At 35.8% G+C, this 18,485-nt stretch overlaps 1 protein-coding gene across 1 annotated transcript in view; it reads right to left on the bottom strand.

The window, feature by feature from the left end:
• LOC135684147 (UDP-glucose:glycoprotein glucosyltransferase 1) overlaps positions 1 to 18,485 on the bottom strand; it is a 69,580-nt gene that overhangs the window by 6,054 nt on the left and 45,041 nt on the right. Inside the window, exons 32-42 of the mRNA XM_065199562.2 lie at positions 12,468 to 12,657; positions 11,429 to 11,480; positions 10,624 to 10,730; positions 9,278 to 9,363; positions 6,606 to 6,690; positions 4,878 to 4,960; positions 4,556 to 4,648; positions 3,579 to 3,663; positions 1,446 to 1,555; positions 682 to 754; positions 314 to 417 (exon numbers count right to left, since the gene is read on the bottom strand). Coding sequence (XP_065055634.2) covers positions 314 to 417; positions 682 to 754; positions 1,446 to 1,555; positions 3,579 to 3,663; positions 4,556 to 4,648; positions 4,878 to 4,960; positions 6,606 to 6,690; positions 9,278 to 9,363; positions 10,624 to 10,730; positions 11,429 to 11,480; positions 12,468 to 12,657 — 1,068 coding nt within the window. The remainder of the gene's footprint in view (positions 1 to 313; positions 418 to 681; positions 755 to 1,445; positions 1,556 to 3,578; positions 3,664 to 4,555; positions 4,649 to 4,877; positions 4,961 to 6,605; positions 6,691 to 9,277; positions 9,364 to 10,623; positions 10,731 to 11,428; positions 11,481 to 12,467; positions 12,658 to 18,485) is intronic.

Below are 18,485 nucleotides of genomic sequence, written 5' to 3'. Positions count from 1 at the left end.
CCAAAGCGTAGTGACTTTCACTTCTGTTTGTTCAGATCTGTTTTCTGAAACTAAGGCAATGATATTCTCAGCTTTGGGAGGTACGGCACTCACTTTCCTCCTACACTTTATGTGTGATATGAAGGAGGCCGCATCTTATGCAAATATATAAACAGTCATATATTCTTAGATTTAACTCCAACTAATTGGACGGATTAAATCTTACTTCAGAAATCAGAGTATCTCTCGCCTTTGGCAATTATTCCTCGTGGGCCTTGTTTTGAATCACAAGGCAACTTTATCTTTGAATCATTAAGCAATAAAAAATACTTACCTAAATCCGTCCATCTCTGGTCGGTCATCACAAAACGGTGTGTACGCGTATGCTGCCCCGTCTAAGTCCATCTCCATCAACTCCTTCAAATCAGTTCTGACTACCTACGGACCAATCAATTGGTACATGCATTTTACATAAAACTCTAACGAAAATGCAACCATATCTTTCTTCCATTACAAGTTACTTTCTACAGCACGATAATTACGATCACATGTTTTGAAAGTGGATTTATCAATTGAAAAATATATATTTTGGAAGGCTTTCCAGAGCTTTTCGCAGTTATTAATTTGTTCAAGTTTTTAGCAAGTAGGGCTGTTACTGAAGACAACAATGGTGTTGACAATGACACCGAGGGCTATTCTTACCTGATCAGCATCCACGAAAATCACTCGATCCAAGTTTAGTGGAAACAGGACGTCCAGGAAGAGGATTTTGTACCTAGGAAGAAGCTAATTATTAACTATCTGATTGAATCGTTTGTCTATTGCCAAGGGTAGCAATAAAGTTATCCATCGACGGTCGCAGGTTATTTAAACTCTACAATGAAATCACCATATATTAGACCTAAACTGGAGGCTACCTGTGCAAGGTTACTGCAGAAATAAAGCACAATTTTAGACGAAATAATTTTTTTCTATGTTTGAAGGTGTCCGTCGTTAAAATAATTCATTCAACGGAGTTTTTTTAATGCAACACGGCCGGAGGTTAAATTTGATAACCAAAACATACAATTAATGAAAATTGCAAATATCAGAATACACAGATAACCAAAGAGTAATGATTGAATTGACAGTTTGTAGAAGACCTGGCTTCAGCAATGAGTATATGTCATCACCAGATAAGCCAAGAATACTGAAGAACTAAGAAGAATTTCTGAAGAAGATGTGATCTTAACGGAAGATTTGGTTTGTGTATCAGGTGTGTCTGTTATAGATTTTGCATGGCTAGTTTGCAATGTTGCATGATATAGTCAATTTCTACTGGGAAGATGGAACAATGCCTTATGGGCTTGCTTCAAATTGACAGTCAGTTGAAAATAATCAAAGCGTGAAAAAAACAGTAAGCCATTTAAGTCTTCAGATGTTTAACACTGGTGTATCGCGATAGGCAATGAAGCAAATTTTCTTACCCCCAGATGATTCTTTGCTTGTCTGTCTGCCGATGTAGCCAGCTTGGCCACTGATACTGAACTAGAGAGTAAGAGAATTTATACTGCTTCGCCATGTGTGGTAAGAAACTCTGCAAAAGATGCAAAGAAAAACTTAATAATCAAAGAATTCATCTTATAAAACTCACTGGGAAAACAGAAGCGTCAGCTCTAGAAGCTTAGTATTCGTGTAATGAAGCATTAATTATTATTTGGTAGTTTTTTTCGAAGTGTGAAGTGATTGCAAAGAACATATCGCTTTTTTGTGCCTTTAAGAAATAATATACATAGCAATACTTCAAATTTCAACATTTGATTTTCTTATATTGATCGATAAGTTAAGCTATGGGACTTCCCTAAAAGAGCCCGAGACAAAAAATGATTAATAAGGGGCTCACTTAAAACTAGTTACATTAGTCAGTTTTATCTAATAAAAGAAACACGGGGAGTTACGACCACTTCCTCAAAACAACGTTTTGCCGTATTGACTGTAATGAAACAAGAAAGGCTTTCGAAAAGCGCGGTCCATAAAACATCAACCAGTTCTATCGCACCCCATCCATAACACCTCTCAACCTTCTCTGATGTATTTATCAAAAAAGTCAAACCGCCGTGTTTTCAAACCTCCTTAATTGCGTTGAAGACAATATTAATCTTTGTCTTCAAATTCAGATTCTTTTATCAAAGGCTTTTTCTTTTCTTACTGTTATCAGAAGCTAGCATTCATTAGAATGCATTTCCGATGCAGGAATTTAGGTGATTTTAGTTCTATGAATTTTGGTGATTGTGTGACAGAATGATTAAAATTTCAGAACTTTAGCAATTTAATGCCTCCAAGAATTCCCAGACAGTGCTCTGTGGGGTTATGAAAAAAGTCTCTGGGTACCCGTCCCAAGGCTCCATCCTATCAGTTCCAAAAGCCCATTTTACGCCACCTATTCAACAGCTCTATCTCGAAAGAAATATATTCATTGACTGTCCGTACGATAATAATTCTTTAAAAATATACGAAGACGATGATTCAATAAATTGTATAGTCATGAATGTGTTTCTGGCATTTATAATATTAATTAGACCCCCCTCTCAATTTAGCCCTCTCTCTTATAAGCCCCCCTTTGAAGTGCCGAGAAATAATAAGCCCTCCGGAGGGGGGGGGGGGGGGGCTAAAAAGAGAATTCACGGTAACCCTTCATCCGCTATGAACAGATAAATTCAACTAATCTTGATATCAAACTCAACTATATTGATGGGAAAAAATAAATAGAAAATCTTCTTGTACCTTTAAGGTTATTAAAAAAAATTGAACATCCTGCTTAAGTTCCATATCAATGTTCAATATTAAAACTAAAATTGCATTTTGCTAGCATCCGAAAGCAAGCTATGAATTATTATCAATTTCAAAGAAAACATCAAGATTGCATTGCCAACAGGCAGTGTGCATTGACACAATGGAGTTTTGCAAATTTAACTATTCGTGTAACATCACTTTAACTGAGGCTTAATTTTGCACTCTGCTGGAACTTTCAAAAACGCTATTTGCCCACGCAGAAGCAACCAAATGAACAAGCAAGAAAGAACTAACGATCACATCAAAGCATGCATTTTTTAATAAAGCGACCGTGAGCTTGAACGCATTTTAGTGTTTTCTAAATGATATTCAGTTCACAAAAAAATATTGGAGGGAGGGATCATAGTTTGCTATTGGTGAAAGTAAACCATTATGAGCGGAATTCTATCAAAAGCTTCAATAATCCCGGGATATACATATAATTGGCAAAAAGGCTTTGTCTTGATGCCAAAGAAAAATAGCAAAAAATATAGATAATGGATAAAATTAAGAAGATATTGCAACAATTTGCAAGAAAAATTATAGCTTAAAGCCTTTTAAGAAACAATGGAATCTTAGAAGCATAACGGAATTATTCAGATGAGCAGAGTTAACGCTCCAGAGTTCCTGAAAAAGGTTTCGGATGGCAATTTGCTAAATTTTAATAAAAGTTGACTTTGGCATACAAAGAATTTCAAGAGTTAACCATGCTTTGCTTTTCTTATTAACATTTCTTCTAAAGCTTTAAATTTTTAAACCAAGGTGGTATGATTTATCAGGCAACTTACCGTAAATGTTGAAGACAAATAATTCTTGAGAAACCAAAATTTAACTGGATTTTTCGTGTTCTTTAAAACTGTCAGCATCATGATCCTTAAAAAACCAAAACACTGGCACTAAGATTTCATTAGCAAAATTTACATGATCAACGAGAAGCAAAATTATTGGCCTAAAAACAGAAGGAAGAAATGTGCCCAAGTATCACGTTAATTCTAGATTTGAAGGTGGCACGAAATACCAGAAACATAGCATACTCAAGCACATTTTGTCAGACACGCTTCCGAGTCGAAACATCGGATGGTGGCCGAAAGTAAGCAGAAAATTTATATCCAGGTGTGGATCGAAAGCAACGCGAGAGGCGTGCCATCTTCAAAATTTCCGGACTAGAAAACTATTTCAAAAACGGTTTAATGAAGTTTAGTAAAAAGTTTCAAAGTAAAATCTTTGAAAAAAAAACATTTTATAACATAGTTAAGCATTTCATCTGACAATTATCAGAGTATAAACGTCAGAATTTATATCGAAAAAACTAAGCTAAGAAATATATCTACCCAGTTGTGGATCGAAAAAGGCCAATCAGAAATGCGAGCACATGACTGTTGAGGTAAACCAATCAGTGCCGCTCGCCTATTGAAAACATAACCAATGAAGTGGGTGAAAACGAACTACCTCTGTCTACACAATATCGGTTTTTTACTTTATATAAATGGATTCTATATCAAGTATTAAAAAAATCCGAAATATATCACCATTATAGTTTTTTGGCACAATCTGAGTTTGCTAGTAAATGCTGCCTAATAGCAGAATCGCATGTTTTGGTTATTGCTTTTGATCCGCAGTACCGCGGAGGCTGTTTTGTTGGGAGGGGGAGAGGGGGGAGAGGGGGTTGAAGTTTTGCTCAATAAGTTCAATAGATTACCTTAAGGCAAAAGGCGACTACCTAACGAAATAAGGCATTTACATACAACATTTGATATTTTCAAACCTTAAAAATCTTTCGTAAAGCCTTCCTGTTGCTACAGAAAAGATATGAATCGTTCCGTTGCTTCCGATGTTATCCTGATCACTGCTTACATAACTAAAAGTAAGGAAGAAAGGATCAGCCAATAAACAAACTTTAACATCAGTATATAGAGATACATTTTAAAATAATTGTAATACCAGATAGAGTATAGCCTCTGCCAGTCTATTGGTCGTTTGGCATATAATCACAAAAAAATTGCATTCAAAAAGATATTGACATCTACTTATTTGTTAATAATTAATTAAAATGAGAAATAAAATTAAAAGGAAACAAAAGTATAAACCTTGCTATTGAGTCCCAAATACCCTTGGACTCAATGTCTGCTGATAGAAGGTCTTCCTTCTCCTTGCCTGGATTCCTGGATACCTTTTAAAACATTCAAAAATAAAAAATATGTCTAATGATAAAGTCTAACCAAAATTGAAGGCAAATTGTTCATGGTAGTATGAATTCTTATGCCGATTACCCCAGACTGCACATATACTGCACATATACTTCACGTTTTAACCTAAGCGATCCAAGCCTCGCTTATTGGAAAAACAAGCTTATACTTGATATTTGAGGGCGTTTTCTATTCCATTCAATGTAAATCAAGCTAAAATTTGTCTGAAAATCTTCAAAAGCCATATTCAAAATAACTCTCGCTAAATCAATAACTTGGAATAAAGAATTTTTGGCGACGAATACCGAACAATCCAGTTTTTTGAGTTACCTATAAAGCAACCGTTTTTACAAAATTTCCCTGGGAACAAGTGATACATAGTATTGTTGGATACTTTTCACAAGAGACCGCGTCAGTCTGGTTTCAGGAAATATCTTGCGAAACAGCTCAAGCATTAAGTTGAAATCCCAGAGTAAATAGGAATTCATGACTCGGTAGCCAAAAAAAATATCAGACAAGATGAAAGGAGCCACGTTTTCCAGAAGGTTTGACAAATATTGAAGACGTGAAACTAATCTCAACAGGACATGTGTATGTCCGAGGGTGGGATTTTCGTTATAACTTGCCAAACTTGCAAGATATAGGGGAAATTTCTTTAAAATTTGTGGGCACCTGTGTAGATATCACCTTAATAAACATTACATCACACCTCAAATGTTATCTTTAAGAATCCATTTTTAATCGGGAAATCCTTTCCCAACGAAATTTGCCTGTATTAGCCTCTCTCCAAAGGATTTTGCCCATTACTTTTTACGGAGGTAAAATTGAATCACAAAAAATGTACCGTAAAATCTCTATTAAGCCCCCCTCTCAATTAAGCCCCCCTGTTTAAGCAGAAATTTGAAATGAGCCCCACTCTCACTTTCATACAGGAGAGACTACAGAGTGAAGTGCAATGATTTCGCTCATGATGTATTTCGTCGTAATATTAACAGTTTCTAATTTCATGTGTTCGAGAGTCAAAATTTTCTTGTCCAGTTCTGTCTTCAACGTCTTTAGCAGCCCTGGACAATCACTCAATTTTTTCTTAAATGTTTCTAATTTTTTCGTTAACTGGTGAGCGTACACTGTCAATCATTCACGCTCGTTTATGTCAAGCTATATTCTCCTTATACTTTTACTTTCATTTTTCATTGCGTAGACATTTATCATATTGCCATTTTTATTTCAAACAAAACATGTTTTCTCTGAAAATCCAAATAACCTGTGATCAGGTTCACCGAGACAGGGGCAATGGGAAATTTCCCCTGAGCCAGTAAACAATTATTTAAAATATGTTTCTTAATAACAAAGTAATTTTAAATCATGTATGTACTGGGAAAGTTTAACAATGCTTTACGAATATATACAAAAATAAAAAGAGAAAATTCTATGCATTCAAATCCATACGAACGGTTAATTGCTTTATGCAGGAAGAGTCCAATTGCATCGGGGTTTCCCCTGGGCCCTGGGTCCCGCCTGTGTCACACCTTGGTTTCTCAATACACAAGACTAGCAATCATTAGATAAAAAAATTAAGTGAACCAAAGGGAAGAGTGGTATATTACCTGAACGATATAATTAACATACCTTTGCTTTGAGAAAGCTGCCGGTGAAACTATCAACTGTCACCGAGACAACGCCATCACTTTCATAAACATCACTTCCCTCGATACTGAATGGTAAAGGAAAAAAAATTTATCATCAAACTTAGCGTTAATATTACAATATGATATCAGAATTCATAGCAAAGTACAAAATCAGAACGTCAGTATCAAACGCTAAATCGACCAAAGACAGAATTTAAGCAGAATTACAACAAAATTGGACTCTTTTCAGTGCAATTTACCAGTGAAGTAAATTGACGGATATTTTTGGGAGGATGAAGGGTAATTTCTGACAGAAAATAAGGCGATTGTAATTTTGTACCAAACTATTACTTGCAAGAACGCTACAATTACACAGTTTCGTCGTTTCCTTTATAAATTGAGATAATTCTCGGCATTAGCGTTATGTAACATTATTGGCTAACGTAATTGATCATTAGAATAACGACTTAGATTTTCCGATTTTTCGCAAATTTTCCATCTTTTTCATAATAGGTTCAAAGACTGGAGGGGGCTGACACCCCTAGACAGGGCCGCGCACCAGTCTAAATGTAAGAGGACTGAACAGGGCGTGACCAAATTTTTTTGAGGCCACGCCCTCTAGAACGCCGGAAAACGCCTCTTTTAGAAAATACTGGCTTATTTCTACTGGGGTTTCATAAACAATCTGGTTCAGAGAAGACATCAATAGCTATAAAAATAGAAAAATTAGAGTTGGGATAATAAAATATCAAGAAAAACACATAAAAAGAAAATGAACAAAGATGGTTCCCAGTCAAGAAAAACTGCTACTTCTTAGGAGTATACTATTCAATGTTGCGTTAGACCATAGTCAGAGTAAACTTTCCAAAAGGTTTTCTAACCTATTATCGCAAAAAAGTGGAGGGGCTATAGCCCCTGCTAGCCCAATGGCTGCGCAGTGCCTGTCCCTAGACCCCTCGGAATATACATGCCTGCAGCTGACAATAAAACGTTTTTGCACACTTCGATTGGGAATCCTACTCATTCCTTTGGGACTGCTAAAGATCTTGGACTGTTTGGAGGATCTGCACCCAGACAGGGCGAGTGACGCTTCAGGGCGTATTTATAATGAGAATGTGCTATCATATGGTCTCGAGTACATTTCTGTAATAAAACACGTTGACCTTTCACCATGAACCGTCAAACAGTAGCGGCGCCACGGGGGGGGGGGGGGGGTAATATTTTGTAAAATTCCAGTTTTCATCAGAATCGATTTTATATTTCGTCTAAATTTGATGACAAAATGTTGGGGGAGGGGTAATATTTTGACAGCGTACTTTTTGTGATGTAATCCTATGATTTTCAAACTGCCAATTTTCAAACAATGTTCCCTTCGGATAAAATTGGCGTTCCCTGTTGGTAAAAAGGCGTTTTATGGTGGTTAAAAGGGCGTGGCTTTTTTGGTTCCCCCCCCCCCAGAGCTTAGTGGCTGGCGCCGCCATTGCCGTCAAACTTGTTACTGACGGTAAATAAGTAGAATTTCTCATGCGGGTTTGATTCAATTTTGAAGTAAAAATCCAAAGCAAGGCCAACCATTCGGCTTGAAAGGACGCTTGACATAGTCTAAGATATTCAACTACAATATATCAAAATTTCTTTCCAATGATATGTTTATCCTTACAGTTTCACTTAAAAAGCAGTGTAAGGCCTGCATAAGCCTTCATCTGTAACAAGGATCGAGACATAAGGGGCCAAGGGGGCCTTGACCCCCGCCAAAACTTTAATACTATGGGCAAAATACTTCCAATTTTTAACAAATGTCTGTTGTAACACTCATTCATCAAGGCCGCCCCCAAACAAAATGTTGTATCTCGATCCTTGATCTGTAACACCACGGGAGAGAAACAAAGCAGAAGAATGGAGGAAATTTCTCATGACATCATTACCTTGATATAAATCACGTGACCACAAAAGGGAAATATCAAATATGTCACTCATCACATAATAAGCAGCATCGCTTAACTCAGAGTAATTTGAGTATCACTACATGTGGGTACAAGGATTCGCAATTTAAAACGCATTGTAGCACTTGAAGCTGTTACAAGCGGGACGAGGTGACGTGAATGAGTGGGAAAAAACGCTTCTGCAGTGGCCAAGAAGGCATTTTCTGAATAACGAGATGCTGTGAGACACTTAAGGCAGTTTATTGCACAACTATGAAGAAGTAAAATTAGAACAAGAAGAGTTCTGAATTTCTTAGTTACTGATAGAAGCGTGAGAGAAAAATTGTGCAGCAGTGTCGCAAAAAATGTGGCACATGTATTTCGTACATGCAGTTGATATTGACATGGTTCGTTGTACCCATTAACATTATGCCTTATATTTTTAAGGCACATTGTAAACACAAAGCCATCTGACAGACACATAGAGATGTTGGTTAGCAAGAAAAGAAATTGATTATACACGTTTGTGAGGTTTTTGCGTTATACCTTTTCATTGTTAACATACATTAATAAATTATGAATTTCATAAATTATAAACTTTATAATTCAAAGGCATAGCGTTATAGGGATCTAATTTAGCCAAAAAACTTGCCTATTCGATTTGCCAACAGCGTATTTCCTGCTCTATGGATACTATGACTTAAAAGACAAACAGTGTGATTTAAAATAATATTGGCTATAACAGTCTTACCTATCGATTTTGTATAACTCAGATGACCTGCCTTTTCGCAATTTCAAGGTGAATGATCCTGGAAAGGCCTTCAGTTGAAAGTACCCCTAAAGTAAAACAATTGAATAGTTAACTAAAAAAATACAGTCAATATAGCATCCTTTTTTGATTTAAAAGAAATAAAATTTCTTCAAATGTGAATCGAACCATTAAAAAGTTGAAAACAAATGTGATTGGAACTTCACATTGTATTTGTCTTGTATTGTAGATTATTTAATGTTAGTTTCTACAATGGTGAATATACACTAATTAAGACTAACATGAAGCAATTTCAAGGATTGCATAAGACAGTTCATTTACTGCAAAATGAGCATGCGCACTTGTTTTCAAGGAACCAAGTTTTGATCAAACTCTTAAATTGTCTAGTATTTTGTGCTGTCTTTATTGATTCCGGGAGTGAATTCCAGATTTTAGGCCCTTGAAAACTTAATGATCTGATACCATTGTTGGTAGTTCTGGCTTTTGGAATGTCAAGGGGGTTTTTGAGTCGAAGGTTATGACCTGTTGTTTTGGGTACAAAATAGTCTTTCATGAAAACAGAATTAAGGTTGTTAAGTGTTTTATAAACTTTGAGCGCTAAAATTCTAACTGATTGGACATGTATGGTAGTTTCTTTTGAGTTAGCAAGTAAATCTTTGTAAGAAGATGAATTGTCCGAATAGGCTAGTCTTTATTCCCTCTCGATAATTTTCTCTAGCTTATCCTGGCTTCCTTTACCACATAGCATCCATATCAATGGACAATAATTGAAGTGACATAGTAAAAATCAATTCATAATTATCTTTTTTTCTCTGTCGCCCATAAATCTTGCCAGCCTTTTTAAAGAATTTACCTGTTTAGCTGCTTTTTTACAGATCTTATCGATATGTGCGTCAAACTTTAAATTTTCATCAATCTGAACACCACGCAAAGTAACGTTGTTCTCTATTTTAATTGCAAATTTTTGGTCAATTTCAAACTCATTTATGCATTTATCTTTGCTGCCGATTGTGATAGCTTGAAATTAAGAGGGATTTGCAATCATTTCATTAGATTTGAACAAATCAAGACATTTTTTGATGTTAATTTTTACAAGTTGCAATAGTTCATTAGTATTTGTTGCAGTGACAGATATCGTGTTGTCATCAGGAAAATTACATAAAGACCCTTCAGATAGGCTGTAAAAAATATCATTTTGGTAAATATTTAAAAGTAGAGGTCCAAGTATTGAACCCTGTGGCACTCCATTTCCAAGTTTACCCCAGAAGCTGTAATGACCTTCCACTTTGACATTCAAACATCGGAATGACTAGAATATCTAAACATACCAGGTTTGCCATAACTATGGTATCAAACATTTCCGGTTTATGTTGGGTTCCCAAAGTAAACTGCAGCCCTCGCGGAGGAGCACCACTGCCTGCATCTTGACAATGGCCTACAAGGAAAATAATATCTTACTCAGGACCTTAAACATTCCTGGTTATGTTTGATACAGTAAAAACGGTTACTGAGAAAAACAGATTTAAGAAGCCCAGTCCGCCTTTACATATAAAAAAATAAAATTAAAGTCATGAAATTTTAAGTTATGGAGGTTCCAAACAGATAGCTTATTGTGTTTTAACCTATGTTGAAATTGATGTCTATTTGTAATTAACTCACTTCTCACCAAGTCACTAACGTGGGCAGTATTGCTACATTGTCAATACTGAATAAATTAGTACTAAGCATCATTAAGAATAATTATGCTTTACCTTGAATAATTATGCGTTAATACGTATAATTCAGAGGCATTGCAGAGTTTGAGAACAGAAGCAATTCTTTTCGGCTTCTAACAAGCTATTTTTGTCAAATACGCAGCATGAGAAACTCTAGCAACAAGTAAGTCCCACTGTCAACATCTGGAAAACTTCACAATCTTTTGCGTGAAGTCTAAGCTTCGCTAGGCCTGCTTAGTGCCTGAGGTTGCACAATACATACAGTTTAAAGATGTTCTTTACAAGGTTGCGGATTCATTTTCAATATCGATGGTATGCATTGGAGGCTCGGGTGTCTAAAAAATCAGCACTGCAATTTTAAGGCGCCCTCTATCTGGTAATTTTCAAATACTTTAAGGAAATAGTATGTACAATTTACCTTCGATGACAATGTATTCGAGTTCAAATTCTCCATAAACATGACTGTCCGCCTAAAAAGGGAATATTTGCTTACATTAAGTAAGACTTAAATGCCAGACGAAATTTGGTGGGCGAAAAGCAAGCTGTCAAAGTTTAAAGTAGGGAATGCCTCCTTTCTTCAGGACACTGAATTTTCATCTCTTGGGGAAAGTAAAATATTTCGTCGCAAATGTTGAGGTACACACGAGCAAAAGCGAAATATCTCATCGGGAAACCTCACAAAAGACTAAATGAATACAAAAAGCTATTGCAAGAATAAATTACTACTGAGTTGTTTTAATGTCAAAGCTCCCTGTCTCTCCAAGACGGAAGGGAAGAAGGAATAGTTTTCAAAAAAATTGACCGGTCCCTGCTTTAAAAATGGCAAACGCAAAATTTCGGTGAGGAGAAGAAGAAATACTATTAAAAAACAATTGATGAACAAGTCGATAGCCGCGGTTACAATGTCAGCTACTTCTTCCAGCAATCATAATCGAGGTAAATTTACTGTTAAAAAAGCGTCTACCTAAAAAACTGGAAAAATCATTTTCAGAGACCTGATTGGATAACTTTCTAGTTCGTAATCATTTTTTCATCTTTTTATCTTTGTATTAGCTGTTTGCTGTTTTCTGAGATTTAATGTTAATTTGTAATTATGTTAACTTGTAAGTATAGTAATTGTGTTGGCTGTTTTCTGAGATTTATTGTTAATTTGTACTTATGTTCTGAGATTTATTGTTAATTTGTAATTATGTTAACTTGTATGTATGGTAATTGTGTTGGCGATGGGCCATTTCGGCCTACAAGCCTTATGGTAAAAAAAAAATAATAACTAGGCTACTCTAGGTTAGATGACGACTTCTTCATAAAGCAACGCAAATCAGCTGTGTGTTGAGGCACTCTTGCCTAAATTAATGGTCTAGAATGGAAGAGCTTGGTAAAAGATCGAGCGTAAGGAGGGGGGGGGGGGCGATTACGTTTACAAATAATAGATTTGAATATACAAGGTTCCCCTTTACCTCGGCAAGATGAATATTGTCAAGGTCATACGGAGAATTGGCTGCTTCAACCATCCAGCTATGAGGGGTGTCCATAATAAGCGTCAGAAGTCCACTTTGAGGCATATCACGGAATACTGCTGTCGCTGCATTCGAAAGACTGCCGTCTTCACCAAATGCCAGCTTGGGACTTAAAACGTACCGATAGAATCTGAAAAAATTTAAAAAGCTTACAAATTGTCTACAATCACAATGCTATAGACGAAATCAGAGAGACATGGGAGTTCAAAGGGGCACTTATGGTGAGAAAATGCCCTTTAACTTTTAGAAAAAAAGGACGCTCTTAAATGTTGAAAACCAAAATAATTCGATGAATAATTTCAATACAAGTAGAATACAAGAGGAACAAAAATAGCTGTCTATAAAAAGTTGCTATGGTTTTCTTTCCAAATTAAAACAAAATTTATAGTAAATTCTCAACCAGCTTTTATGGCAGATTTTGGTAACTAAAAGTGAAATTCTTATTTACAGTTTCGCAGTTTAAGTTTTGCTGTCAGAAATATTTTTATATGTAATCGATTAGCATTTTATTTAATTACCATCACCAGGAAAAACGACACAAATTTCCAGTGATTGCGCATTTTACCCAAAGAAGAAAGAATATTTTAAAAGATATACTTGTTCTCATTAGACATACTCGCAAATGCAACAAAAGCGTGGTGACAATCAGTGCGACACAGGGGCCATAATTGTTTTCACTGCTACGCGTATTTGGCCTAAATTTTAGTGTGGTAAGCAGATATTTCCATATTTAAGTATGGTTTACGATAAACGGAATCGCTGTGATTGCAAATATTGCCGGAAACGGTTAACTTATAACAACGTAAGAACATGTTCGGCTTTGAAAGAAAAATGGCAGTTGAAAATTTTCCCTTGTGTTAAAGGCTCTTGCGCAAGCGGCATGCTTAGCGGCAGCTGTCTTGAGAAATGGATTGGTTATTGCATTTTGATGCAGTACGAAATTAGGCCAGTTTTGAAAATACAGTCGCAAAGCATGCCGGTTGCGCAAAAGCCTTTAATCAAACAGTGTAGATTTCATGAGGAAACCAATCATGTACCAATCAAAAAAGGCTTTGAAAAAACAAAATAGTATGAATGAAATTTTTAAACAGTTAATAGCTATCGAAGTAGAAATATCAATATCGAAATAAGAACAACAACATTAAGATCAAATCATTAAAAAAAACAATTACATCGAGCTTATGGTTCGGGTTCCTACAAAAAAAGAGTGGATAACAACAAAAAAGGCTAAATTTTGGGTAGGGGTCTGCCGCGAGAAAATTTAAAATGGTACCGTTGGGTAGATTAATTTTTACGAAAATTGTACAATTGGCTGGACCAATTCCTACAAAAATTTGTTTCATTTAAAAGTTTTTTTATCAACAAAAACAAGTTGTCAGGATGAAATTCCTACGTTCATTGTCAAAGCACCAAGGTTTTCAAATATGATACCCTTTGCTAGACCATTGCTGGACCAAACATTCTTCACAATATGAACATTAATTGCTAGAAACAAAATCCAGCTTCTCAAACAGTTAAGAAAGTTAACTGGACGATTTTTCAAACCAAAGAAAGTAACTATCGTTCAAACATGTATTCTTTCAGAGGACAAATCGCACAGCATGCATGGAATATAGCACAAAAAAAGTAGAATATCGCAATCAAAACGCAAGCGTGAAAAACACACTGTCACTACGGATAATTCACAGCTTTGCATGTTGCAAGACAGCGCAACCTTGGCAAGATTTTGCTCAAAATTTGAGGATTATACCAAGTTTACTGTCCTCTTGTCTAAATCTTGCTATAACCATTTGACGGAAAACATATTGTTTAAAAACCAATCAAATGTAACTAAAACTTTAAAGCTATATTCATCTAGCAAGCCTCCAATTCCATACAAACAAAGGTATCTTCTATCATGTTCCACTGAAACCATATCAGATTTAAAAAAAAAATTTTTAATAATATATACAGACCCTAAACGAAAATGTCTTAAGAATATTGAGGCTGGCTAAAATTTATAGCATTCTTATAAAAACAGAATGTACAGCTACTTTCTTCTTCACATATATTGGATACGAGGATGTCATTAAATCCTTCTCTTATATTTAGTCACATGCCAACGACATTATATCTTTCAACCCTTTTCAATCAAACACACCTTGAGACCTTAGACTTAAACGATCGTTGTTCCAAATATAATTTAATTCAATTATGACTTGAAATATGCGTAAAACAGACAATTTATGACACACTCTTTTGATGCAATCATTTGGTGATCAAATGAAAACGCCAAGATACATATTTTTAGAATTTTCATGTTTGAACCATAAAATCTGAAAGAAAACCAGAAAATGGTCGCTTAATCTGCAAAAGTAGTAAAATCTGTAGCAGGTGGACCGAGATATGGTCAGTAAAAAAATTTCAAAAAAAAATAAAAAAATATGATCCAAAAAATTTAATAAAAAATTTCTGTTGTTCCTTAATTTTTTAAGCCTTAAGACTAAACAAATTCTTAAATTATGCATAAAAGAAACGTTAGTATGGTTCAGACACTTTCAGAACATTACATTGTCGTTTGAACTCACAACTCAACTCACATAGACACTTTTGATAAAGTCTGGCTTTAGTTCATTTTTCAGATTTTAGCAATGTGCATTTTGTAATGTTCTATTCGAATTCAAGTCCTGATTCCAAAATCCTAAAATAGATCTTTATGACGTCATCATTCAACATGTTTATAATACACCAATTACGGCCTTGTTTTGGAAATCTCCCCAAACTTCATTGTACGACAAGTTTTCATATCAATCGTGCTTGTATGTTTCTAGGGAGAGATGAAGTTTGAAATCTTGTAAAGGATTTGAGCGCAAAAACTGTTCCCTCTGAATCTTTACCCATTAGTGTCCAATCACAGTCAAATCACTTATGAAGTTTTGATATTTATGTCATCATTATGTGTCTTACCCACATTCTATGCCCACGTGCTAGCCATGCTCAGACCAAAAACGCCTCCCCACGTGCCTGCGAAATTCTCCATAGATTTCCTTTATTTCCCCAGTTCCAAAGAAACCTTGTGTCAGGCACGCCGAAGCTCGAGGGGGGCTAGGGGTATGCAGCCCCATCCCACTTTTTTGCCTGAAATAGGTTGTGGCATCGAGGGTAATGACGGTAAACTACTATAGAAGTTTTCCGACTCGTCTAGAGCCCCCCTCCCCCCCCAAAATGCAGCCGGCGTCCCTGCGTGTTGAAGATGGTTGAAATTATGTTTTTGGCTGCTCTATTTATGATTGACTTTTGGGACTGTAAATGCTTTTGAAAGTCAAAAATTTAAAGCTCTTTCATCTATAACCAATCAATAGGATTTTTGGTTCTAGATGGACCTTCATTGAATAAATTATTAAAGAGACGAGGTTAGTTCCATTGTATTCAACAAAATGTACTGGAAGGCAGAAGGGCAAACACAATACAAGCAAATGATGTATATGTTTTGCATGGTTCATCGAAACACCTCCGTTTTGCTTCAACGTAAAAACCTAATTTACATGTGTTAAATTTATAATGATTTCATTAAGAATTTGCTGAATTTCAGATCAACAAGGGGAGGACAGCCAGGATAAAGAAGTATTTAAAAATGCTAACTATCAATAATTTGGAAATAAAATTGAAAAGTGAAATTCTCGATCCACAAATGGTTCAAATTGAATAAAGGTAATTTTCCTATGCAAAAAGTTGGGGTGTAGGGGGGGGGGGGGGGAATCCGTTGTTCACACCAGCTTTAGATTGGAAGACACCCACAAGCGATCTACGAAGGTCTGGCTCAACTCGTGACAAGCCTGAATCAGGACTCTGAATCCTGAATCCCGGATTCACCGCACGGTTAAAAGATGTTTGATAAGGAATAATTTAAGACACAATTTACTCGAAAAACAGAGAATATGATGGCGATTTCAAAAAATGAAATTTTATTGAAAAATGCCAATGATGAAAACTTTAACAGGAAGAATGACGGGGAAAGTTTTTGGGAAATCTTCCTACTAGCTGCTAGTTGAACTAGAAGTTTTTAAAAACTTGCCATAAACATTGTCGAAAAGATTAAGATACATATATGCATAAAAGTATACGGCAGTGGTTTCTAGAGCAATATTCTATTTTAAATACATCAATTTACATGTACATCAATTATCATAACCTTGCAGGGAAAATTCCTACTTTTTAACTTTTAAACGTTTAATTATTGTAGCATGAATACAATTATAAATAATTAAGGAAAAAACGTCCTTGTTTGCAACACAGAAGTGGGAATCTTGGTAGGAAAAAAACATTAAAAAGCAATAACAAGTTTCTGCCAATCTTCTCAGATATTTATTTTATATAACCTCTTGATATCCTTGATATAACCCAAAATTACAAAGGATCTTCTTAGTTATATATGTAGATCGTATCAGTAAATACAGGGGCTTTGAAAATACCTGCAAATAAGATTCGATATGTGGGCCATATGGCAGTCGTATAACAAACGTGAAGCCTCCGTTTAGAATTCAGTGCGAATCGAGCCCATATGCCATTCTGACTATCAGTGAGTAAATTAGATATGTTACTACTTTTGTAATTTTTCCTTCGAACTGAAAGCAGGAAATTAAAAAGAATTAAAAATAATAGGACGAAATGTCAGATCAAATGAACATGTTGCAAAGTAAAACTTACAATAAGTATAAAGGGGGAATAGTTCACAAAATTTTCTCCGATTTGAAACATTACGATTGGCTGAGAGATGTGTACGTGTGTTCTTAACATAAGTGTACCAGTGATGCATCTACGTGTCAGAATGGCCCTTGTTTAGTAAACAACACTCCTGACGGTAACATGTAAATGTGAAATTACAATAAACATTCCCAAAGTCTGGTAAAAATTGTGCTCGTTATCTTTATAAAAGACTTCACCAAACGAGAGTCTCACTGAGTTGTGGAAATGGTTATTTATCCTTAAAGAGAAGTCGCTGGAATTTCCAATGCTTCAAGACGTTTTGCTTGAGCCTTCTTGCTGCCCAGTCGCAAAGAAAAAAATCGACGCGTTCATTTCGTCATCACTTCGAGGGGAAAGTTGACAAAAAACTTCGTGCTCTAAAGCTTTGTCAAGAGAAGCGTCTCGAATAAGCAGTCCATGATGTTCCAAATTTCTTCTCATAACAAGATGATGTAGATAGGTTTTCAAAAACGCCGATTCTTGGGCTTTGACCTCACAAACCGCATTTCTTCGTGAAGATCTTGATGAAGCTATGAACTGCTCGAGCGTGTTTAGGCTTTTGTCATCATCATCTTCTAATCTCTGGTAGCCATGAAAAAGTTTGAATTTAATTCTCTGATACAAATTGGCCATAACAACTTCAAAAAAATAACAAAACTTCAAGAAAGCTTTCCTCCACGAAAAAGACTTTCACTTGATCAACAACAGGCCACCATTTTCTTGAGATGATAAACTTCTCCTCGACTACGTGTTGCCCGGCTTGTTTAGCTGGATCGGTCTGCTTTGCCAAGATCGAGCAAGCGAATTTATACGTTGCAGAGCCGCGCGACTCCCCTAAGATTCTCAATGCAAATGACCTAAGAATCAGCTTGCATATCTACATAAGCGCCTTCGCAAAGAGAGCAACGTTCTTTTCAACATCACCTGCTGTTGCACTTAGCCATTTAGTGACGAAAATGTAATAAACGTTCTAACAACACACATCCCCCTTCGCAAATATGAAACAGATAGTATCGCTATAACTGGGAATATAATTGTTCATAATGTCAGATTTATAATCATTTCAGCGCGAATAGCATAATAACCTCATTCGCGGGCTATTGTTTGAAACGTCAAATTTCACACTACACTTAATTTTTTATAACAACCTCTCTGTAAGAAACGACTTCTTGGATGTCGGAAAAAGTTGAAAGACTTCAGTACTCGAAGCAAAAAAATTAAGAAACTATTGAA

Source organism: Rhopilema esculentum, chromosome 21 (assembly GCF_057945365.1).
Source record: "Rhopilema esculentum isolate cy_ngs chromosome 21, ASM5794536v1, whole genome shotgun sequence".
NCBI lineage: Eukaryota > Metazoa > Cnidaria > Scyphozoa > Rhizostomeae > Rhizostomatidae > Rhopilema > Rhopilema esculentum.
Note: the sequence above shows the minus strand (reverse complement) of the source record. Positions and strands in the feature narration are given on the sequence as shown.